This window comes from Daphnia magna, linkage group LG8, assembly GCF_020631705.1.
Source record: "Daphnia magna isolate NIES linkage group LG8, ASM2063170v1.1, whole genome shotgun sequence".
NCBI lineage: Eukaryota > Metazoa > Arthropoda > Branchiopoda > Diplostraca > Daphniidae > Daphnia > Daphnia magna.
This window is the reverse complement of record NC_059189.1, coordinates 961,412-985,947: the sequence shown is the minus strand read 5'-3', so window position 1 is coordinate 985,947 and position 24,536 is coordinate 961,412. Positions and strand designations below refer to the sequence as shown.

At 39.2% G+C, this 24,536-nt stretch overlaps 6 protein-coding genes across 13 annotated transcripts; 1 reads left to right on the top strand and 5 right to left on the bottom strand.

Annotated features, from left to right (window-relative positions):
• Positions 1-402: 402 nt before the first annotated feature.
• Positions 403-1,422, bottom strand: LOC123475607 (NADH dehydrogenase [ubiquinone] 1 beta subcomplex subunit 8, mitochondrial-like). Its single transcript, XM_045178546.1, has 4 exons — positions 1,262-1,422; positions 925-1,145; positions 589-750; positions 403-526 (listed from the first exon to the last, which is right to left on the bottom strand). The coding sequence occupies exons 1-4, from the start codon at positions 1,347-1,349 to the stop codon at positions 467-469; spliced, it is 531 nt and encodes a 176-aa protein (XP_045034481.1). The 5' UTR covers positions 1,350-1,422; the 3' UTR covers positions 403-466.
• Positions 1,423-1,664: 242 nt separating this feature from the next.
• LOC116929612 (zinc finger protein 2 homolog) lies at positions 1,665-4,078 on the bottom strand. The gene is made up of 5 exons (XM_032936876.2): positions 3,936-4,078; positions 3,629-3,873; positions 3,170-3,563; positions 2,961-3,098; positions 1,665-2,900 (listed from the first exon to the last, which is right to left on the bottom strand). The coding sequence occupies exons 1-5, from the start codon at positions 4,045-4,047 to the stop codon at positions 1,876-1,878; spliced, it is 1,914 nt and encodes a 637-aa protein (XP_032792767.2). The 5' UTR covers positions 4,048-4,078; the 3' UTR covers positions 1,665-1,875.
• Positions 3,932-13,755, bottom strand: LOC116929619 (27 kDa glycoprotein). Of its 4 annotated transcripts, none has more exons than XM_045178544.1 (8): positions 13,665-13,755; positions 7,737-7,922; positions 6,756-6,880; positions 6,546-6,667; positions 6,316-6,470; positions 6,106-6,253; positions 5,766-6,019; positions 3,932-5,688 (listed from the first exon to the last, which is right to left on the bottom strand). In XM_045178544.1, exons 2-7 carry the CDS (start codon positions 7,807-7,809, stop codon positions 5,794-5,796), a joined length of 849 nt encoding a protein of 282 aa, XP_045034479.1. In that variant the 5' UTR covers positions 7,810-7,922; positions 13,665-13,755; the 3' UTR covers positions 3,932-5,688; positions 5,766-5,793. The 4 variants fall into 4 exon arrangements, with proteins under 4 accessions (XP_045034479.1, XP_045034478.1, XP_045034477.1 ...); XM_045178543.1 differs by having other exon boundaries at positions 5,794-6,019; XM_045178542.1 differs by having other exon boundaries at positions 3,932-5,693; positions 5,794-6,019; positions 13,665-13,754.
• Positions 13,756-13,887: 132 nt separating this feature from the next.
• Positions 13,888-17,090, top strand: LOC116929603 (sphingosine-1-phosphate lyase). 4 transcript variants are annotated; one of them, XM_032936865.2, is made up of 13 exons: positions 13,888-14,228; positions 14,300-14,411; positions 14,476-14,623; positions 14,696-14,911; positions 14,982-15,190; positions 15,248-15,393; positions 15,454-15,544; positions 15,606-15,815; positions 15,882-16,017; positions 16,077-16,179; positions 16,245-16,391; positions 16,459-16,579; positions 16,651-17,090. In XM_032936865.2, exons 2-13 carry the CDS (start codon positions 14,403-14,405, stop codon positions 16,774-16,776), a joined length of 1,662 nt encoding a protein of 553 aa, XP_032792756.1. In that variant the 5' UTR covers positions 13,888-14,228; positions 14,300-14,402; the 3' UTR covers positions 16,777-17,090. The 4 variants fall into 4 exon arrangements, with proteins under 4 accessions (XP_032792756.1, XP_045034475.1, XP_032792755.1 ...); XM_045178540.1 differs by having other exon boundaries at positions 13,888-14,217; positions 15,248-15,544; XM_032936864.2 differs by having other exon boundaries at positions 15,248-15,544.
• A 1,324-nt stretch (positions 17,091-18,414) lies between these two features.
• On the bottom strand, positions 18,415-20,994 carry LOC116929607. 2 transcript variants are annotated; one of them, XM_032936869.2, is made up of 5 exons: positions 20,685-20,994; positions 20,147-20,207; positions 19,862-19,933; positions 19,501-19,734; positions 18,415-19,441 (listed from the first exon to the last, which is right to left on the bottom strand). In XM_032936869.2, exons 1-5 carry the CDS (start codon positions 20,992-20,994, stop codon positions 19,288-19,290), a joined length of 831 nt encoding a protein of 276 aa, XP_032792760.2. In that variant the 3' UTR covers positions 18,415-19,287. The 2 variants fall into 2 exon arrangements, with proteins under 2 accessions (XP_032792760.2, XP_032792761.1); XM_032936870.2 differs by having other exon boundaries at positions 18,415-19,438; positions 20,685-20,906.
• On the bottom strand, positions 20,989-22,864 carry LOC116929604. Its single transcript, XM_032936866.2, has 4 exons — positions 22,491-22,864; positions 22,260-22,402; positions 22,101-22,196; positions 20,989-22,041 (listed from the first exon to the last, which is right to left on the bottom strand). Exons 1-4 carry the CDS (start codon positions 22,620-22,622, stop codon positions 21,240-21,242), a joined length of 1,173 nt encoding a protein of 390 aa, XP_032792757.2. The 5' UTR covers positions 22,623-22,864; the 3' UTR covers positions 20,989-21,239.
• Positions 22,865-24,536: the final 1,672 nt, after the last annotated feature.

Here is a 24,536-nt window from a genome sequence, read left to right as displayed (position 1 = left end):
TAAACTTAATGACTAAAATAATCTTATCTGCTAACTTACTTACTTGGTTCAAGGTAAGCTACATCCAGGACCTAACAGAATGTCCACAATGTCATAATTCTAGTAATTATTTACATGAGTATGGCACTTCTAAGAGTTTTTCTATCAGACTGTCAACTAAGCAAGAGACAAAGACAAGAAGTTGCTGAGAACATTAAATTTCTATACACAGTAGCAAAAATGACTGTTCAAAACTACATTTTATTCTTTGTGCCAAATGGTTTCAAGTTTGCAGATTTTTTTCTACATTCTAAATGAACTTCTCCTTTCTGCTGAAAGTCCCTTATTAGTACTGTTGTTTTGTTTGATTTTTTCTAAAATTATTCTATTTGATCCAGAAATTGAGACACAGAATAAACCACATCATACCTACTTAACTTTTATTATGTCACACTCCATATTACATTATTAATTAATGAAAAGTGCATTAATCCACAGGCTCAAAAGTGTAGTGGGTCTTTCCTTGGTTAGGATATTGTGGTGGAGTCTAAAAATATTTCAAACACTTGAATACATTGTCATAACTTAAAACATAATACCAACTCTTACCCATGGATGTCTCAGATACCAATCATTGTATTCGCACAATAAGTGAAGAGTAAGGAATCCACCCATAACTCCTAGAAATGATGCCAACGTAAACTTTGCTGAGAAGCGTGTTCTAGCGTTGCTAAGCCTTTCTTCTGTGAAGACATCATATTGTGTATTCATCTACATTAAAGGCATTTAAGAATCATATTAGTAACTCTCTACACCTCGTCTATGCAAATATGCATGCTACATGATTCAAAATTTGCCACATTAAAAATTAAAATCTCTAACTCCGAACCGACAAACAGTGACGTCCAAGTCAATGCAAATTTTAAGGAAATAAACTATATTTACTGGTTCTCCAAAATCTCTCTTCATTTCAGGGTAATCCCAATTATAAAGGGAATCTTTCATGTCAGCAGAAACAATTGGGAGCTTTGGATAGTCACCATATCCTAATCCATCATCAGGATATGGTTCATAGTCCTGAGGAAGCAGACCATACTTTTTGGCTGCTGCGATTCTCTCAGCATCTGTTTTGGGATACGGGCCGGGTTTCCAGTCCTTGTTCCAATCTGTGGAATTAACGTGATAAACATTTGATAAATTAACACTTCATTTCATGGAATTGGACGGCACCTATGTTACAAAATTACAGTATTAATAGCAAACAATTACTCAAATGACTCACAGGCTGCTAATCTGACGAACTGTAACCGATGGATCCCATTATTCCGAAGAACAGGATTGATCAGAGCTTTCTTAATCAGCGCAGCCATATTTACTAGCCTTTCTTATGCTCATGCAAAAATAGGCAGAACTGTCTTAATAGAACCAGGTCAAGCAGCTGGATTTTGGTGGTATGGCATGGAGCGCCAAAGCGGCCGTAAACTTAACTGCTGAAGCAGAATCTACCACGGGGGACGTCAGACGTGTGATCGAAGTAAATTTGTGTAATCCCGGTAATCTTTAAGGGATAAAACTAAAAACTTAAAAAACAATTTAGCGCCAGGAACATTAAGCTTATTAAACAGCCAAATTTCGAAAACAGAAGATAGGAACCACAAATTCTTACACTGCACAGTACAAAGCTCTGAAGGTCACCATGGATCATGTATTTCGACACTGGTACACAACTTGGCAAAACTTCCGAATACTGTTCCTATTCAATTAGTGGCAATTGTCTTGTGACACGGGCATACAAACGTGAATGCACAATTTGAGAGTGCAAGGTAAACAACAGGTTTCCAATGTTATAATGGGAACGAGTAAACAGGATATACGTTATACCGCCGACAAACGAAATCAAATTTCGATAATGATATCACCATCAGACAGCGTAACATATGAAACTTCAGCTTCATGATCGTTTTGGGTTTCATCTGCTGTGCCTACAATATGAAGGACTGCTGCATGCCCTTCGGATTCTTCCTGTTGGAGTTCATCAATAGTCGTGGCCAGTGGCTTGCCCACCAAACTCTCAACATTTTTTTTCTTCCCTGCTCGACCCCTTTTTGCTACGATTGCGCTGGAGGCGACCCCAAGAAGTGCATCCCCGGATTGACCATTCTCTTCAACAACTGCTTGTTGTCTTAAATGAATGGCTCGATGTTTGGACAAATTGGAAGACTGTGTAAACTTCTTTGAGCAGAACTCGCACTCAAAGTTTTTCTCCCCCAGATGAATGGCGCGATGTTTGTTTAGATTGCCGCTGCTAGTAAAGGTACGGTCACAGAAATCACATTGATAAGGGCGCTCGCCTGTGTGAACGAGATAATGACGGCGGAGATGATGCGTTTTGCGGAAACTTGCTTGGCAAACATTGCAAGTGTGAGGTTTCAATCCCGAGTGAACTAGTTGATGCGCCTTTAGAGACGATGCTTGACAAAACGTCTTGCCACATGTTTCGCACTGAAAATCTTTAGAAGATGCATTTAGGTGTGTCCTAACATGCTCCTGAAGGCTGGCATCTAATGGAAATGTTTTGCCACACAAGTTACAAACGTGTGCCTCATCGCCCTCATCATTTGTTTTGGAAGACTGATCTTCATTGGGGTAAACAGTTATGAATTCATTCTTAGTTTCCCCATTTCGGACATCTTCTACAACCGAAGATTCAGCTGTCTTAGTCTGCTGGCTCTCTTTCTTTTGCTCGTGCTCTTTGGCCACGTGGCTACGTACATCGCTTTTAGAAGCAAGCTCAACACCGCAAAAAGGACATGGATAAAGCCGGCCTTTACTCTCAGCCGTGTGCGTCAGCATATGCCGCTTCATGTTTGCAACTTGGGTGAAAGTCTTGCCACATTGAGTGCACAAGAAAGGCTTATCGCCTACAAATGCAATAGTTCAAAGACAAATTTGGATAATGGAAATTCATTGAGCAATTTAACCTGTATGGATTCGTCGATGTCTCCGCATTGACGTGTGGTCGCGAAAACGCTTAGGACAATACTCGCAAGCGAACGGCCGTTCTCCCGTATGTAACCGCTGATGGGCTACTAATCCAGTCTTCAGTGAGAAAGTCTTACCTGCAGAAGCATAAAATTTAATAAGAAACTCCGGTGAATATACGTATGAAATGGTAATTTGAGGCAAATACCACAAGTGTCACATTGGAACGCTTTCTCTTTCGTATGAATAGTCAAATGTTTCCTCATATCCGAGAGCTGGGAACACCGATGCGGGCAATAGGGGCACATAGCCGGCTTTTCGCCAGTGTGGGTTCTCATATGTTGTCGTAGGTTTGAACGGTCATAAAAACGCCGTTCACACAGGTCACACTTAAGAGGCTTTATTCCTTGATGCTTGATGACATGTAGCCGCAAATAGTCACTGCGTAAAAAGGTTTTCCCGCAGGTATCGCAGGTGTACGGTTTGGTTCCGTTATGGATATTCATGTGGCGCACTAAATCATTTTTGTGGTGAAAAGACTTTGAGCAGTCTTTGCAACCATATTTTCCTTTGTGCTCTGTCTCACTAAGTTCAGGATATTCCTATACAATATCAGATTAAAATTATGATATTTAGTCAAACAAACAATTTGTTTTGGTTACTATACTTTGTTGAATGCTTCCCAATCAACATCTTCATCCCCATCTTCATCACCAAGATTTTCTTCAGGGACTTCATCTGATTTTGTATTAATGGTTGCCTCTTTTTGAAGTTCTTCCTCTTTTTCCGGATCATTGCCACCTTTCACTTCACCAGAAACTTCACACACCTCAAAAATTACAGGCTCCTCATCAGCTCTAAGGTCTTGAACCTTCTCATCTCCGATGAAACTTGGGTCACTTTTTTTCTTACCTAGATGGAATGCAATAACTCTTAACAATATGCAACAGAAAGTAAACAGAACTATCCATTACTTTTTCTCTGTGATCTTCTAACTTGAATGAAAATGGTTGTATTTTCACCACCATCATTAGAGACAGCAGTAACCTCATCCCCATTCAGTTTAATCTCAGAGTGTTTATCCATTTTTCAGAAGACCTTATTGTTCGTATCAGATGGACAGCTTGCTTCAAAAACGCGATATTATCCCAGACTGAAGTGACACTAACCCAACAAAATAGTGACTCCTGGTCTGAATTCACGAGCGTTGACTACAATGAACTTCAATCGGAAACGACATTCAAGACCTAACTATGTCAAAGCGGGATTAAGGATTTCGATTTAAGTACAATAAGTCGATGAAGAAAGCAACACAAAATTATAAACTATACGACTAGGCTTTACTGAATTCTTTAACCTTTTTTTTTTTCATTACAATCCGTGGCAAAATAAACCTTGCTTTTATGAAGACCAATCGAGTCACAGTGAATTTTACGATTCACAATTTTTGGTGGTGCTCTACAGCGCCACCAGACGAGATATATTTGAATCGCCGTTCGATTGTCTCCCTGAAGTAAACGGTCGGTAAAGCAGGTTTATTTCCCTATATTCCGTTTTTTTTTCAGTTATTCTTTTCCCTCTTCTCATTGTTCTTCTAGAGAATTATTAGATAAGAAGATAATTTTTTATCATTATTGAAAATAATGAGCGTAACAATGGAACCATTTTCTGTCATCCACCTACAGGGAGGTACAACCGTGCTCAGACCATGCGAGTTATTTTATTTGTTGTTCCTTTTTTTTTCCTTTTGAGGAGCCATTCATCAAATCCCTCCCCCCCTCCCTACTTGTGTTTCATTGCTACTGTTCTTTCCTGTTGTTCTTGTTACGGCCTTTTACAAAACTTCAAGGACTCATCACCCAACGCACAACATAGTGAATGTCTCTCAACAGACTTCTCAAATGCACTCTTCGTCATCCTGCTACTTTTATCAACCGCGGTCGACCGGAAAAATTTCGGGAAGTTCCAAAGGCAAAAAATATTTTTTCTCTTTACTTTGCTTTCTCTTACACTAAGTGCATACTACTGGATTCTTGTGTATCAACATCCATTCATGGTGCCGCGCATTCTAGCAACTATTTGTCATTTAGATGCTATTTCCACGTCAAATGACAGCGTAGCCATTGCCTCTGTAATATATGTTGTCATTTTCAACTTTATGTCTCCTATTTCGGCCCCGTTAGACTTCGATGCTGATTGACCCCGTCTCGTTTCCACTGACTTACATTTTTCATCACTGCGAGATGCGAAAATCAATTTGCAACATTTGCTGCCGATAAAAACAAATTTGGAAATTTTTCCCATTACAGAGAGTCTACTGACAGTGTCACTGGGTACCCAACAGTCACGTCGACTATTTCCGACTAGCGAAGCCTGTAAGCGAAGAAGAACCACATGCTGAAGGCATTTGCAAATAGAGGAAGCAGCCATAAAATAATAATAAAAAAAAAATAACGCTTAACTTAATACTTGCAAAAGTCTCTGTTGAAATACCATGGTTCTGTGTCTGTTAAACAAGAAATAATTGCATTCCGCCGAGCCTACCTTTAAACGTAACCCTCTTTATTATTGGGGGGAAATTTAGTGGGGTGTAATTAAAAACTCCATAAATGTGGTTATTTCTCAAAACACTATTGCCGGATGAGTACACTTACCAACAAATATCGCATTCACCGGAAGCAATCACGATGATTTAAGCACACCAATCACAAGGCTCTGGGCAAGTTCCTGTTCTTCAAAGTTGGTAAAGGGGTTTCATGAGATGGGTCAAGAATAAAAAATAAAAAATAAAGGTTTTATTTAACTGAGACTAGATACTATGTTGCACAATACTTAGGGGTAGAACATGGTACGAGTGGCCACCGCCAAAGCTGCCAACGCCCAAAGTAATACTGAGGAACGGAAGGAATAAGAAAAGCTCATGCTACTGGCTCCGCTTCTGTGACACGGTGTCCTTTTGATCATTGAGTCGATTAAGCCTTCGACAACGTTGGCAGGTGTAGGGTCAGAACAGGTTTTCAACCCGTCAATTACACATGCCTTCATTCTGCTTTCCAGCCTTTCGACCATTTAAAAAACACATTTCAATTGTCAGAAATACAAGCATAATATGCAAAACTAGCAATGCTATCAATTAGTAATTACCGACAGTTTTCATCGTTAAAGATTGACGTGTTGGTCGTCTGCATGCTAGTGATGGCAGCTTCCATTTCAGGCAAACTACCATTCAGGCATGTTGCTATGTTATCCACATTTGACAAGAAACAATCGGTTCCATTTTCAGACATGAAAACTATAAATCGAACATGACGAACATTAGTTTTTTTCTCTCTCGAGACATCTAAAACGATTTACTTGCTATCCGTTCCCCTCCTTTGTAGCACATAAAATCCAATGCTGCATTCATGGCTTCGTCGACGACCTCAAGATCCTGATCAGCTTGGTCTGAAAGGCAAACTTGCATTGCGGATATGACGGGAATTCTACATTGTTTGATTGCTAGAACTTGACTGTAAAGTGAAATATTTTTGTTAGGTAGTCACAGGGGATTATTATTATTTTTTTTACAATATTGTCGAACGTACTTGCAGTATTTCGCAAAAACCTCGTCAAGGATTCCCTTAGGAGAGGCTTCCTTAATTTCTTCTGTTATATTATGGATATTTATTTTCGACGAGATGCATTCAGTTAATACTGTCATTGAATCCTGTTATTCAACAAAATCATCTACAATTTTTTTACCTCCGCATAATTCAATTTTTTTGCTTTTAATGGAAAAAATGTAATAAACTAACACGGATTTCCTCTATGGCCTCGCTACCATTGACCCTCTCACAGTCGTCCATCCACTGCTTCGTGTACGAGTCCAAATTGAAATCCTGCTGTGCTTTATCCAGCTCACCAGCCCAATTATGGACATCTGCAATCAAGAACAAATTATTCAGATTCGTAAAAATGAAAAAATTTTGTCGATAACATTTAACTTGTATTGTTCTGTTAGTGCTTACGACTACTGCTATATATTTACAAAATCCGTAGGTGCCTTAAACTTAGGAATCACCTCATCAACCATAACAATGTTACATGATCTGTCCATTGTTACACTGTTGGCTATAAATCTATTCAACGAATTAATCACACCTGAACGCTGACTGCATCGAGTTGGATATATGCTTGGCAATATAAATGCTGCTACGAATGTCTTAACGATGACATCAGCAATTAATCAAGTAGCACGTAAAAGCCAGTGTTTAAATCGTTTGAGTTCTAATAGCTTCAATGCTTACCTTGGCGTAATACGAAGTCTTAGGGCATATGAATCACCATGTATCCTTAATTAGCTTGAACTACTCCATTATTTTTCTTTTAACTATTACCCATTTTATGAATCTGTGCTGACACACAGGAACATTTAGTATGGATAGCACATACAACTATTATTAACTATTAATACATACCACTTCTCCAGATTTTAAAATGAACTCAAAACAATCAAAGTTAAAAACATGGATTTGAAAACCACATGGATTCAGTTGCTATAAAGTATAAACAATGTCATTATTGGCAAATGAATTATTATTTTCTCTTATCTGACACAGTCTAATGAAATATTTCGCCAAACCTACTGCAATAGTAAATGATGGGCTTGCCGACATTTAAAAAGGTAATCCAGTTAGTATCAACAGTACTTAACTATCTACTTTGCATGAATTCTTATATAATAGAAAATATGTACATTTTCACATTTCAAAATGCATCACATTTTTTGCACTAACCGTTAACAGGTGGGATAACACAATTAACTTGACTAATCACGAGCACGGAGATTAACACCAATAAAAAATTCATTCTGGATCTGCTTGCCGTTTTGCTTCAATGCCTGTATGTTTGTTCAGTGTCTGTGTTGTGTGTTTGGAGTTTGAAGTTTGAACACCAACTGAACGGGTGTACAGGTAGCTTAGGGTCGTATCAAGTAGCTGAGACCTCAGCTTGTCTCAGCTGGTCTCAGTGAAAATTTCGACTAGCTGGTTTGGATCACATTGTCTCAGCAAATTCTTGAAGCCTCTTCTCACTTTTCCTAGTCTATGTAGACTAGAGTAGGGCTGTGGCAGAGTAATAGCAGAGTAATAGAATACTGGTGTAGCCACGGCCATGTTAACCATTTTTTCCCAAAAGTTGTTGCCAGTTTCGCGTATCGATTGTGAGAAAATGAGGCAAGATATCGATTTAAGTGTCCCATAACCGTAACTGCCACCTATGAATTGAGTTTTAAGGGTTGTTATTGTTATAACAACCCTTATGTTTATACATACATTTTTTCACACTAATGAATTAAGCCACTTTTTGTTTACTTTCTGAAGTACAGACGACGAAAATGAGCGAAAACATAGCGAAAACGTAATACATCACAAGTTCACAACACAGCCGCTGTGGCGCTTTCGTTATGGGACAGAAAGACTTTCAGGCCAAAAAGGCAATGGGAGGGCCCGCCATAAGCGTGGCTACACCTACACCAGTATTCTATTAGGGTGCGTTTTATCGTCAACCTTTAGTTGAGCTGCTCAACTTTTTGGTTGACCATAAAACGGTTTTTACGTTGGTTGAGTAGAACTTTTTGGTTGAACTACGCAGTTAACCATAAAACGAAAATTGATCTCAACATATGGAAAGCTCCTCCTCCTTTCCCATCCCTTTCAGAAATGCTTAATTGTAAATTTAATAGAAATAAAAAAAAAGTTGGTTTAGGAGATAACGGTGTCGGTAAATTTTTCAAAAATATTGATAATAGTATTACGTAGTTTATTGAAATTTGCTAAAATTTTGTAATATATTGATTAGCGTGGAGTAGCAGACGAAAAACGTCAACATGAAAAATTTGTAACAACAAAATGCAGATGACTCAATTTCTTCAATGTCTATTCAGAAGTTATTTACTTATCTCTAATCTCAAATTTCTGGAATGGTAATAAATGTTAATGTAGGAATTATTACAAAGTTTAACATATTTTTATTTTATATTTTTTTATTTTATATATTTTTATTTTTTTATTTAATATTTTACCTATTGGCCTTAAAACACCTTCACACTTGTGAAGGTGTTTTAATATTTATTGTGATAGAAAAACAAATTTACAAACGTGTACCACGAACCACGTGCCACTCCCTATCTAAAGAAAGCCGTCTGCTGTGATGGCTTGAACAAAAAAAAGGTTGCCAGATTAAAGAAAATAAGAATTATTATAAAGTGGGAGGGTCAACCAACTTGAATTTAGTTCAACCACAGTCTGGACTGTGGTTGAACTTTTGTGGTTGAGCTCGCAAAATTTGGTCGAGCACAACCTTGGTTGAACTTTTTGTTAACCATAAAACGGAAATCGAGCTCAACTGTGACGAATTGGTTAACGAAAAAATACTGATTGAGCTCAATTTAGGTTCGGGTTGAGCTAAAAAGTTGACGATAAAACGCACCCTTACTCTGGCTGTGGCCCGGACCAAATAGAGCAAGTGATTGACGCGTACCCCCTCCCTATTTGTGAACGCACTCTTGCGGATTTCGCCATGTTTGTTACGAGTCCGTTTTTCCTCTGAGGAATCCTTATAGGGAAAAAAGGGGATCGCAAAAAAAATTTTTTGAAACCTTCCCAATTTACCAAAGGATACTAGCAATAATTTTGTGTTAAAGGTAAATGAACTAGCTACATTTTAATATTAAATTAAGGGTGTTTAATTCTAGAAAACAGCTAAATTTTAATTATGTTTTTAAGCTATTCTGCTTTGTTGACTCGTAACTTAGCGTAAGAGTTAAAACCTTCTTTGCCTTACTACTAGATGGTGTCACATCTCGGGTTAGCCCGAAAACCCCTTGAACCGTACCGAAACCCGTCCCGAAAAAAAAAAAATCCTTAAAGGGTTGCCTTTTATCGGTTTTTTTTTCCTTGACCCGGGCCACAGCCCTAGACTAGAGCTTTTAGGGATCGGCCCTGGTGCAAATATGGGTTGACCTTGACGAGTTTAATAACGGAAGGTGCTGGCACGATAGTGAAAAACCTGAAAAATAGAAATTTTTCTGTGTTCCGCCAGTATGTTCCGTTGTTAGCTGGTCAAGGTCAACTCAAATTTGCACCGGGACCGAGGGCTAGAGCTTAGGGCTAGGCCCAAAGTTTCCTGAGAATCGGTTACTACCGAAAGGTAATACAGTGCAGGTCCAGTTATATAACCGCCTAGCTATGGAACCGGCTCGGTTATCGAACCGATTTTTCTTTGCCGTGTTTCAGCTCCACCGTTGGCCGTATTATGTACTATATCGATTTTCTATGGCGGGAATGAATGGATTTTGCCTTTTAAAACATGCAAAAAAATAGTACTGTAATGGGTTTTATCTTTTTAGGCAATGTTGTACATTGGTTCAATGACCCAACTAATAATAATAGGCGGTAAAGTTATTCATACCAAATACAACAGAATACAATAGTTTTCACTATTCATTCTTATCTTCTAGCACCTTGTTCCATTCCAGTCCTTCTACCAACTCTAATTTCTTTTTCCTTCTGGTATGACAACAGTTCTTCTAGTTCATCAAACCACTTCCTCTGTGGATGGTCCCCCACCAATGAAGATACACTAGTATCTCACCATTCATAGCCATAGACCATATTACACATATATTAAAAATCTTTTTAAGTTAGTCATAGCAGCGGTTCGAACACGGGACTATAGATCCATACCGAACAGCATTACCACTCTGCTATGTGCCCTTACATTTTAAGACCGTCAAAGTTTGAGGGATGAAAGAACCAACGATAGGTGGCACTAAGATCGGGTGCTTGGTTATAGAACGATTCAGTTATAGAACCGCGCACAGGCCGGTTCTATAACTGGACCGGCACTGTAGAGAAAAAAAAATTTATGTAACACATTTTACGTTTGCCGCGCCAGTACCTTCCTTATAAATTAAAAAAACATTTATTTTTAAAGTTAATGTAGCATTTATTAAATTACTTATCAATTTATAATCATAGCCATTTACTCCACAGGCATCTATGACAAATGACAACCTCTCTCACTATACAAAAAAAAAATAACAACTCCATCTCGTTCAGGGACCTGAACGCTGTCAGGCAAAACATGACGACAACTCCTGATAGGGTTCAGGTCCCTGGCCTCAATTTGCAGCAAGAGATAGGCAGCTCAATTCGCTATACTAGCGCAACTTGCCTTTCGCATTCAGTTGCAACTCCATCTCGTTCAGGGACCTGAACCCTGTCAGGCAAAAACACAAAACCCCCGAGCCGTTATTTTTTTGTTTTGTGTTTGTTATTATTTATGATTATTGTTTATTTTTCTTTCTGTTTCCTTTCCGTAATACAATGCCTTTTAACCTTATAATTTTGTTTTCATTTATTAGAATATTACTTAATTAATCAATGGTATAATTTCATTAAAATTACTATAATAATTGTGAATTTCCAGTCATGGGCATTCGGGTAGTGGAACCGGTTTCAAAACCCGATATCATTACTGTGTACCCTATTTGACTTGTTTTTTGCAATACATCATAGTTTTATTTATTTTCCTTCACTTGCACACACATTTTAAGTTAAGGCTGGGCCATGTCTTTTAAAGTGGGTATTTTAAACGAGAGAAAACCGCTTGATAAGCACCTACCCGAGTAATGACCGATCAGCTATTTTTCAGGTAGGTAGGTCGGTGCGGTTTAACGTGTCTCGGGTAATCCCTCTATCCCAGTACACAAAATTAAAATAGCTTTATAGGTAACCATATTAGGTCTAAATAAAAAAAATTTACAGAAATGGATAGCCGATGATGGGGGCTATCCACTTCCGTAAAATTTATACTTAAAAAAATACCTAACCGAGTAGTAAACCGATTGGATATTTTTGTCGGTGTGGTTTGACGGATCATGAAACTTAATGAATTATAATCGGTAAACCATAAGCTCTATATTTGAAAAAAATTACAGGAATGGATAGCTATTGATTAGATCTATCCATTTGTGCAAAATTATCGCATTAAAAAATTTTACTAGGGTAGTAAACCGATTTACAATTTTTTGCTTTGGTCGGTACGGTTTCACGGGTATCGGGTAACCCCCACCTCCCTGATATATGTAAAACTTAAATAATTTTTTGCGGAAAAACTATAAGTCCAAATTAAATAATTTTTACAGATATCAATAGCCCTCATCAAGATCTATCTATTTCTATAAAAAACTTTGAACAAATATTCATAGAAAAAAAAATTTAAAAAGGATTATATTTTTTCCTTTTGTCAATAGGGTCGAGTATATCCATAGAGCGCAAAAACTATAAAAAAATGTCTTGTCTCAAGTTTTTTGTTTATGAATATTTTTTCATAGTTTTTACAGAAATGGGTAGCTTTTGATGAGGGCTATCGATATCTGTAAAATTTATTTAATTTGGACTTATAGTTTTTCCGCAAAAAATTATGTAAGTTTTACATATATCAGGGAGGTGGGGGTTACCCGATACCCGTGAAACCGTACCGACCAAAGCAAAAAATTGTAAATCGGTTTACTACCCTAGTAAAATTTTTTAATGCGATAATTTTGCACAAATGGATAGATCTAATCAATAGCTATCCATTCCTGTAATTTTTTTCAAATATAGAGCTTATGGTTTACCGATTATAATTCATTCAGTTCCCGATCCGTCAAACCACACCGACAAAAATATCCAATCGGTTTACTACTCGGTTAGGTATTTTTTTAAGTAAAATTTTATGGATTTTTGGAAGTGGATAGCCCCCATCATCGGCTATCCATTTCTGTAAAATTTGTTTATTTAGACCTAATATGGTTACCTATAAAGCTATTTTAATTTTGTGTACTGGGATAGAGGGATTACCCGAGACACGTTAAACCGCACCGACCTACCTACCTGAAAAATAGCTGATCGGTCATTACTCGGGTAGGTGCTTATCAAGCGGTTTTCTCTCGTTTAAAATACCCACTTTAAAAGACATGGCCCAGCCTTAACTTAAAATGTGTGTGCAAGTGAAGGAAAATAAATAAAACTATGATGTATTGCAAAAAACAAGTCAAATAGGGTACACAGTAATGATATCGGGTTTTGAAACCGGTTCCACTACCCGAATGCCCATGACTGGAAATTCACAATTATTATAGTAATTTTAATGAAATTATACCATTGATTAATTAAGTAATATTCTAATAAATGAAAACAAAATTATAAGGTTAAAAGGCATTGTATTACGGAAAGGAAACAGAAAGAAAAATAAACAATAATCATAAATAATAACAAACACAAAACAAAAAAATAACGGCTCGGGGGTTTTGTGTTTTTGCCTGACAGGGTTCAGGTCCCTGAACGAGATGGAGTTGCAACTGAATGCGAAAGGCAAGTTGCGCTAGTATAGCGAATTGAGCTGCCTATCTCTTGCTGCAAATTGAGGCCAGGGACCTGAACCCTATCAGGAGTTGTCGTCATGTTTTGCCTGACAGCGTTCAGGTCCCTGAACGAGATGGAGTTGCAAAATAAATAATGCAGCATTTGGCACTATTCGTCTGCTTTTCTGCATAAAGGCGTCTGCTAGTGTCTTTCCAAATTCTCCGCTTGGATCAGTAGAAATTACTGATCCAAGCTGAGAATCTCAGCTACTTGATACATGGTGTATTACTAATACACCATGCTTGATACGACCCTTTCGGTGCTATCACAACTTTTAAAGAACAATCTTACTGAATCTCACCGAATCTCCCCTCTTCGGAATCGGAACAATGACGCCCCACACTAACACACAACGTTGTCGCATTGAAGGATTGAAAGCATTGTCAGATGTAAAAATTTGTTTGTGTTTATTTTTCTTAATTTCTTTCTGCAAAAATGCTGAAACTGGCAGTTGGCAGAACTTTACAAGCAACAGCAAAACTCAGCAGATTCGACGATTGCAATATAATGTAAAGAAAAGAATTACTGATGAGGGTTATGTCACAAACACACACACACAAAAATATGACTGTGCAAAAATTTAAAGGCGATTTGAGTTGAAGTTTCTTTTTGAAAAACCTGAAACTTAAGGTTGATGTTTTCAAAAAAATTAGGGTCTTTATTCCATAGGCGAAATGTTTCTGTATTCGCAACTAAGAACAAGCATTCGCTTTTTTTTTAACAGTGACTTTTAATTAAAGAAAGCAAAAGAGGATTGAAAACTCTTATGCAACAATCCTGTATCTAGAACTTTATTTGCAGTTCAAGGGTATGTGAAAGGTATCAATCTTGACATGTTGTGATCTTGGTGTTATCTTATTTACTGAGCATACACTTACCTGACTTGACAGGATAAATGTACTTATCCAAGGTTGAAAACATCTCTAACAGAATCATTACTCAATTGGTAACCAGAGAGCTGCAGCTACAATTTGATTTGGTAACTTGTTTGCCATGTCTGTGGTAAGATCCATATTTATATTTTATTCTTTTAAAATAACTGATGGTGGAATTTTTTTTTCTAAAGCCAAACATGATTGAAATGGCTAGTCTACTAAAAATCTATGTAGATTACCGCTTAAAGGAGCATTCTCCTTTAAAATTGGTTCTGATATCTGCTGGTGTGGCGTATTCTGCTGCATGCTTGCAGAATTTCCTAAGAGATCCAGAATTGTGTAAGACTTTGATAAATCATCATACTGAAACTTAAGAATGGGTTTAATTTTATTGTGTTACCTGCAATAAAGCTGTGGTTGAACGGGCCAAGAGGTACATCTTCTCATGGATTCGAATTATACCTCTTGTGAAGAAGAAAGTGGAAGAAGAAAGACTCAAAGCAAAAACACTTATGGAAGAGGACATGAATAAATGCACTAAATCACTTGGTGTCTATTATCAATTGCCTAAGAAAGGTCGATCAGTTGATGAAGTAGCCAAAGAAGCAAGTGAATATCTAGAGCTAGGTAAAAATATTTTATGAATCTCAAAAGAAATTAGTTCCTTACATTATGTAATCTTGTACTGTCATAATAGGGGACTGTGACTGGAAAGCTGGGGGTTTATCCGGTTGCGTTTACAATGTCGATCCAGAAGTCACTACTCTTGTTACACAGGTTTACGGAATGTCCGCCTGGACCAATCCACTTCATCCTGATGTATTCCCTGGCATTCGTAAAATGGAAGCTGAAATTGTTCAAATGGCGATCGACATGTTTCATGGAGGAAGTGATGCTTGCGGAACAGTGAGATTGTGCGAATGATGTAATAGCTGCCAAATATGTCATGTATTTACATTGTAGATGACTTCTGGTGGCTCCGAGTCGCTTTTATTGGCCGTTAAGGCCTATCGAGATTATGCCCGAAATGTCAAAGGAATCAGAAACCCTGAAATTCTAATGCCTGCTTCCGGCCATGCTGCATTTGATAAAGCTTCCCAACTTTACAGGTTTTTTAGACTTTTGAGTACTTTAAATAGCAAAAACATCCAATTTGGTCATTTTTTCAGGATGCGTCTTGTTCGAATACCTGTTGACCCGAAAACCCATAAGGCCGACGTTAAAGCGATGGAAAAAGCAATCAATAAGAACACCTGCATGGTATTTTGGAAATTAAAAATCACACTTCAATTTCTTTCGTTCTATGACGTTTTGATTCCAGCTCTTGGCATCGGCTCCTGGTTTTCCTCATGGCGTGATTGACCCTGTAGGAGAGATAGCTGCTTTGGGTCGTAAATACGACATTCCTGTCCATGTAGATGCCTGTTTGGGAGGATTTGTGATTGCATTTATGGAAGAGGCTGGCTACCCGTTGCCACTGTTTGATTTTAGAGTTGATGGAGTCACCAGTATTTCAGCCGATACGCATAAGGTTGATCTATTCCGGCAATGTAGCTATGGAGGGGGAAATGACAGCTTTTTATATTTTCTCTTGCAGTATGGCTATGCACCCAAGGGAAGTTCTATTATTTTGTATTCTCACCCAAAATACCGCCAGCAGCAATTCTTTGTTGCAACCGAATGGCCAGGTGGTATTTACGCATCACCTACTCTGGCTGGATCGCGACCTGGCGGTAACGTTACCAGTTACGATCTCGAAATGTTTTTGCACACCTTTGTTCATTTTCTTCAGGATTGATTGCCGCCTGTTGGGCCTCGATGATGTACTACGGTCGGAATGGCTACGTCGAAGCGACAAAGAAAATTACCGAAACTCATCGTTTCATTGAAAGAGGGTAATTAGCATGCGGTTGTCTTTTAAAAATCCCTATATTCGAACTGATTTACTGTCCTGTATCAGATTACGCCAAATTAATGGCCTTCGAGTCATGGGGCATCCCGAAGCTTGTTGCGTTGCTGTAGATTCCGTAGATTTCAACATTTACCGTGTTTCAGACGCTATGGCGAAAAAAGGCTGGAGTCTTTCACCACTCCAGTTTCCTGCAAGGTATAACGTGGCAAGTTGCAACGTAAATTACGTTGATAGTAGATTGATACGTTTTACGATTTTTTAGCATTCATCTGACTGTGACGTACTTGCACACGCGTGAGGGAGTCGCCGAGAGATTCATCTACGATATGCGAGACACTGTGGCAGAGATAATGAAAAGTCCGAAAGCTGAAGCTGAGGGAGCTGTAAGTGATTTTCACTCAGTTGTGATCGTTTGATGTGTTTTGTTAAACTTAACTACGCGTTGCCCTTCTAGGCTGTGATCTACGGTATGGCTCAAAGTATTCCTGACCGTTCGATGGTGTCAGACATTGCGAGCGTTTTCTTGGAATCTATCTACAACTTGAAGACAGACATCGTGAGCAATGGCTACCCCAAGTGAGTATAAACTTGGCTTCTATTTGCAATCCTTTCATCGAAAATCCATACAATCTAATTTCGACGGGCCTACTTGCAATAGACAAAATACTTGCAATAACAACCTTTTAAGAGGAAATTCTTTGATAAGTTCAAGCACACAGTTATAGTCACTTTCCAATTGCTATTCATAATAATGTTGTTAAACATCAAGTCATTTTAAACGTGTTACTTTAAGGGGTATTACGAAAAGAATGCTCTTGTATCATGCACAAACTTTAGACAGTGTATTCAAAATATGCCTTAGTTTTCAAAACATATTGTTAATTGTAACAATAAGGGCCCCTTTCAATTTTTCATTCCAATGGCATCAAGTCGAATACAGGTAAGTCAATAGATATTGATTCAAGCCCGGCTGCAACGTCATTAACATTATGAGCTAAATCTTCTGTGGGGACTCGAGGGACTAAAGTAGTAGAAATAGATGGTTGAGTGGGGTTCAAAGAAAATGCTGCTTCTGTTGTCTTAGCACGTAGTCGTCTCAATTGCAAAAGAGATTGGGTAAAAATGGACCACCACAAATTGAAAGGTCGAACAATCGCGGAACGCCTTGTTGTCGATTCAGTGAGCGGAAAAGTCTGAGACCCGAAAGCCAATACTCTACGTGTAGCTGCATCACTCGAGATTTCCTTCAAATCTACCGTAATGTCTTCCACGGCTGTATGGTTTTGAACTGTTTGATCATTGCGCAGAGAAGCTGCCGAAATGCTGCTAATTACCTGAATCAAACAGTTATTCAATAGAGTAAAAAACGAAGGGAAAAGGTAAGTTTAAAACTTACGACAAACGCGATGATTGAGAGCTGTACGTTCAATATACGATTCATGTTGGCGTGCGTGAGCCAGCAAAGGAAATGTTGTAACTGATGCAAGCTAAGGGCCCCAAAAATGCTTTTATACCCGATTCTTCAGTTGTATTCTTCGCAATTGATGGCTACAAAACGTGACTTCTGGTAAAATGGAAATGGATCGTTCTCATGTGGACCGTTTGTTTGATGTATCTCTAATGGGCACCAAGTTGTGTTCTAGTTTAGCGAAACATGTTAACCTGATTGCAACTTGCATCGTCAGGCTTTTGTCACATAAAATATGGTAATGTTGAGCGACGAAACTACTCATTCGTAACCCGATATTACACTGTTTGTAGTATAGGCGGAATTCATTGTCATCTGTTTCGGTTGCGGAATTCATTGGCTTGAGATTGCTTCAGTCCATAACACTGTGTGAGTCACAAACATCGAATAGTATTTATGCTCGCGGGTTCGAATCTCCTTTTGCTTTCTTTATTTTAGTTGTGTTCATGTAAAAAATTTCTTAAGCCGTTATTTTGTCTAGTTTCTAATTGGGTAATGATGAACATGAACATATAATCCAGATATAATCTGGTAAATTACGAAGACATTATTGAGAGAACTTGAGTTGAATCAGTACAACCCCTCTTGTGGTCGGATTTTGTACTATAATGATAAAGCACGGAGGGAGGTAGGGCTTTCAAATGGGCGCCACTAAACCACAGACTATAAAGTACAGATCATGGAACTGTATCTGACAAAAGTTGACAATTATAAACTGCTACAGGATTTGCCAACAGCTTAATCATCGAGGAACTTCATAATGTAAGTGTATTACTAACGAAATATTTACAATTCTCGGTTAAGATAGTCTTGTTCGCATGATTTTGTCGTTCTCAGGCGCCAACCTACGTCAAACTAAAACGTGGCTCGAGATTTCCGTTTTACATTGGGTCATTTAGCATGCAAGATAGGCTTTTCTTTGGGTACACATTCTTGTGAATGTAAGACATGTTCTTTGTTAGCACCATTTCACAGATAATTTTGTTCAGGCAATTTGACTTTTTTGTTCTACCATGTGGCTGTCTCAGCTCTACAGTAGGTGTGTTTTTCATGTTACACTTGATGTGTTACCATATTGAATCTAGTTTCTAAGCTTATTTAAAAATACTTTTGGAACATCAATGCTTGACATGTGTCATGCACGTTGGTGATAAAAGGTCTTGAACCACTGTTTCATGGTCCAGTCCTATTCGCAGCCAAAACATTTGATGAGGCTTCATTTTTGAATACTTTTGCATCTTTGTGCTAAAATACTAAACTAAATGCGTTCAGTTCGTTTCTTGTATATCAAATTAGGAATTACTTTTTTTTAAAAGGTGATAACTGTTTTTCTATTGCCATGAACAACTACCAGTACGTAAACCTTTTTTGCCGCCAAACGATGACCTTCGAACAGTCCTCCCATTATTCGTCATTAGTCGTGTCGTAAACCATTTAAGTAAATTACGAAACTGCAGTTACAAAATTGGAACTCCATTAAAATTTTGCATTCAATTATTATTCACTAGCACAGAATGTGGTGTTCAAGGTGCTAGTGATGAGACCTGTAGAAATTTTTCTTTTTTGCCTTTCTGTTGACCACTTTTCATGAACGCCATCTTTTCTTGTGTTGTAACTTGGTTTTCAAGCGACGACCCGTAAAAGTTCGTTCTCCATAGTATCAGCGAGCTTGTGAGTCTGAGGTGGCTGCTCTGTTGCAGCTGAGCTTGAATAATTGCCCAACTGTTGGACGGGCTCGGGCAGAGAGAGATCGATCTCGACGTCGTCATCCAAACTGCTTTCAAAATTAAATAAATCATTTCAACGCCATATTTTAGTCTAAAACGACCAACTTACCCATTTTCCTGTTGCTCGAGCAGTGACATTGGGTGGGATTTAAGGTTGTTATACCATCTGACAGCGTGCAAGAGTCCTAATGCGATTAGCATTAGGCCTCCCACAGTGGTAAACCAAGCTCGGTGGGGTTGTGCAAAGAGCAAGATAGCCAAAATTGTGTAGATGACAGTTCGCTTCCAATAATCTAACCATAAGACGGCGTCCCAGCAGTTGTAAATGACATGATGTTCGTACCTAACATCATATTTGTCATTCTTTCAGTCTTTAAAATTCTTTCTTTGTCCAATTAGTGAGCCGAAATTAACGGTCGAGCGCTCCTTGTTGTTTTTCTTTTTAATTTTCTTTTTAAATGCTGAAATACCTGAGGCACACTTGAAGGAGAACAGTCACAGCCCACGTCGTCTCGAGGAAGAAGGTGATCAAAGCAGCTGCTCTGCGGCATAAATTAACAATTCATTCACGGTCTCTACAATGTTCCTAGCATATTAAACGATTTGAATTTATGCGGCGCAGTGAAATAGGAGACGTAACACACACGGCAATTTTTCAGTTTCAACTTTCTTTTTTTTTTTAAGTGGCCAGGTCTTAATCGATTTTCGATAGGACGGTAAACAAAAAGTAAATGATGGTTATTTGTATTGCTTACATGGCGAATCCGCCTGCCAGTTGGTGAAGGAAGGAAAGATCCGCGCCGACGCCGAGCAGGACTGATGTCACGTGACGTGGTACAGAAAAGAAAACAAGTGGTTATTAAGATGGAGGGGAAAAGGCGCAACTTTTCTTTTTTCAAATTCGTACTAGTAGACTATAAAGCGAAACTACGTTGGATTGGCTCTAACTCATCGTCCCTATAACCTGCCCGTCGTACAGCACATTTTTTTTTTTTTTCTTGTTAAGCTTTCGTGTCTATTTTCAGAACTGTTGGCTGTTTAGGAAACCCGAAATGAGATCCCAAAATGAAAGGAAAAAGGCCAAACTCTTTTGGCCATATGCCCAATTTGAAGCTGATCACGTTTTTTCGTCCACGATGTCGTAACACTTTTCTAGTTCATCTCGCTTTTCCCAAATATCAGGAAAAAAAAGGAGAACAAAGAAAGGTGTACTAGATCACTGCACGTTCGCAATTTGGCTTAAATTTTTTAAATGAGAGAAGAGATAACAAGAAGTTCATGTGTTGCGTTTACCTATTGAAGTGAACACACCCCAGACCCTTGTTACAAGATCGATGTTCTGTAAAAAGATAGGCCAACAAGATAAACTTTCACAACAATCCATTTTTTGCGTCACGACGAAAAGCGATTTCCCCCACCCTCTTCGTCGGCTAACTGTAGAGAATGTTAGGTCACAGCAAATTAGAAGCGAGCAGCTCGAACGACGTTCGTCGTCAAACTGCTGCCCAGCGTCACATCCTGCCGTCGTATAATTAGCCCATCTATGCATGTGATCCACGCGCCCGCTATTTTGGTTCTTTTCAAAAATGGACGTATCTTGCATTTCACCGCAGACGGATTACAATTTATTCATCGTCACATTGTACAACGTTGATAGACGAGCCCGACTGGCGAATGGGGGGGATTGAAGAAATTGAACATTAAAAGCCAATGGTAAATGTAAAGATCCGGGCACAGACAAAAAGGACACACTGACCTTGCCGTGGCCGCAAGCAAGACTAGGACGGATGGAGAGATCGTTTAGGAATTGAGGAGGTACGCTATACCTCCCATACTTGGTAGGCAAATTCAGAAAGTGGTACGCAATTTTGGTATCGAAATGGGGCGAACTGACCGGGCGATGGGATCGAAAAGCGACAGACTTGTTCCGACTAATTCGATGCTGTTTCCGGCGCGATAAGTTGATGCAGGAATGTTACAAGTTTGGCGGTAGTGTTGGTGTTGGCCGGGTTTTGTTTGCGGCACCGTATACCGATTTTGTTGCGCGGCACTGGTGGGCTTTTTGCCAACCGTCTGGTAACCAATCTCGCCATTCAGAGTTTTCAAGTTGCCATAGGCTGATTTGGGATTCGTCATTGAAACGGCAGGAGTTGTTTTTGATTTGGCTTTGCTCCTGCGGTAATGCGAATGTTTGGCTTCAGCCAGTGGTGGCAAATTGGTGGCCTGTGGACCGTTTTCCGTGAACCTGGGGAGTGCGGAAGGCTGCAATTTGACCCGTTTCAACGGAGTGTAGCCTTTATTTGGCGATGCGGTCTTGTTGCTAAAGGCAGGCACCTCGTCAGGTGTCAAGATCATGTTTTTGTGGATAGAAAGACGGGCCGTGTCATCAAGGATTTTCATGTAATCAAGGTTTTTTGATGGACTTCTCGAACGGTAGGAACGTTCGTTGGCATTGCCAGATCTGGTGCTGGGACGCAATCCTATGGCCGGCAGTGGTGGCGATTTCATAGGGTGGGCACTTCTTATCCTGATTGGATGTGCTTCTCTCTTGACAGGGTAGGCACTCCTGATTCTTGGCGTCTGAAAATGGCTGTACCCCATTGTTGTGTTGCTTATTCCGTACTTGTTGTTTGGTGGTAGACTTACAAAACTGTGTTGATTTGAAATAAGATTGATGACAAGTTTCAGTTTGTTGTGTTCTTTTCGTACCTGTGGCCATGTATTTCCAACCCTTTTTTGATGGGATTCATTCTCAATTGTTCTTCATTGACTCGTCTCTGAGATTCCTTCAGTAAGTTGTGCAATCTGTTCACAAGATTCAAGTTGCAGTTCATGTTAGATGTAAAGAAGTGGGAAGTTGCTCATTACTTGAAATGATCGACTAAACTCTTCCATTGTTCAGCTTCAGACTGGTTGAAACATCTTTCACTAGGTGGATTGCCTGTGTGGAGGAAGTCTTCCAACTTGTCAAGGTAGTGCTGCACTTTCATTGTAGCATAGTTTTCTACTTCCTGCGTGAAAAAGAAAGTCTAAAGTCGATTACGCGTCAAGTTGTGAGGTAAAGTTACAGGGGTAGCATGGCCCTGTCACTAAACTTACGTCGTCAGCCCAAGAAAGACTGCTGGCCGAATTCAAATTACTGTTCGAGTACATATCCCTGACGGTCATGCTCGAAGCAAGGGAATCATTGAGCGAATTCAAATTTAATCCCAATTCCCCTATTCCAATCATTTTCAAAGTGACATGGAGGTCAATAAAGGATTTGTTCAGGTGTTTTCTTGCACATCCATTTGTCTAAGCCCACACACACACACACACACCGTTGCCAGGTGAACAACCGATGTAAACAGCCCACCCATAGAGTGACGGATAGTTTGCTGGGAGATCCTGATGCGCAATTCTACTATTTTCCCCCCTGAAAAATCGCCAAGCAGAACCACAGTAATAACACAAAAGTTTCAGTGATCTCCCTATCACGTGCGATACGGGTTGAGCAGGATGAAATGTGAAGTAACCAATACTTGTTTTTCTTTCCTTTCTTCGTTTTCCCACCGTGGCGATGTTTTCACATGGTCCTACCGCAGCATTTTTTTGTTTTATTTTATCCCCCCCCCATCTCATGCCCCTGCATACATGTGTGTCTACAGGGAGAAAAGAGAACAATAGACGGGAGTCGACCAATAAATCTTTCCACTCGAGTGCAGATCAGATTCACCCAACTCCGATTCCCGCGTCTTTGCAGCTTAACCATGTGACGCGACGCGCAGCAAAAGCCTAACTTGTTGTATTATTACGTCGTGATGTGACCGTAATCGGCGAAAGAAAAAAAAAAAAGGAAAGTCACCGATGTTTCTGCTGTGGGAACTTCTCTCCTCCCCCTACTGTACAGAGTTAGCGAGCGTGATTGCGTGTGGCTATCATTTGCGATCGATGTTTTTTGGTTATTGTACTCGGTTTTTGATTGATGATTGTAGTGATGACGTAAGCGTGAGAGAAAAGAGGAGCAAAGTGTGGTGACAATGGAGTCACGGTGCGAGGAATGATGTCAGCAAATGCCACACAGCGACGAGGACACTTTGGTCATCTCGCTGGAAACTTGTTTGCACGTGATTTCTAACTGTAGCCGTAATCTTGAAGTGACAACTGATAACATTTATTGATGGATGATAGTCATCGACGCATCGCCAAATGTCTTCCTCTCCCTAAAAGAAGGCGATGAAGTTTCTCTCTCGTTTCTCTGCGCTCTGTTTACCCAATTTCGCGACCGCTCCCTCGTCCGTCCGAAAACCTTGCCAATCTTGGAAGAGATAAAAATTTCCCAAAGAAAACATCACAACCAAATACGTTGCGTTCCCTTTGTTCTTTTTAATTCTTTACTCTAATTTCTTGGTATCTTATTCCCCCCTTTTTTTTTTTCTTAAATGGATCTGTTTGCGGTTCGTGAACGTGATTTATACTGACAAAATAGAATAATAATAACAAAAAAAAAAAAAAAAGAACCGGACGGTTTGAGCGAGAAGACGAGAAAAGATAAGGAATGAAAACAATGGGTATATCCATTACTCTTTCTTTAATGGGACCAGATACTATAGTCAGATAGTAGTTAGGAACAGTTGGACTAGATTACGCAATTGGCGCGTTTCTCTTCGTTGAATGTTTTTCGTTTTGTTGTTTTTCCTCGCTGTTGGACGCGCGCGGTCCTGCCGGCCCTGGCCAATAACGGAACCTGCCCAATCGCCTTCTTTTTCTTTGCTCGTTTTTGGTGCGTTCCACCTGGCTAGCGAATGGCTCTTCACCCTTTTTCTTTTATCCCGTTTGTTTTATTTCTTATATCATTACCCTGCGAGTGAGTGCTACTGCTTATTGCAGTCCGGTTACCCCGGGTAATCCACGTTTTCAACGGGATTTCAACTATTTTAAAATAGCATTTCTGAAAAATCGTTACTTGATCCCTTTGAAATGTTGACGTAAAAAAAATAAAAAATGAAATGGAATTTGTCAAAAGAATAGAAGAAAATCGAAAAAACTGTTCTTTCGTTTTCTTGCCTCTTTTTAAATTTTTCAAAATGCGGTTTGGAAATGTAACGTGTACAAGCGATAGACACGTAGCTAACAAGCTGTGCTAGTCGCTATAGCTGTACTGCT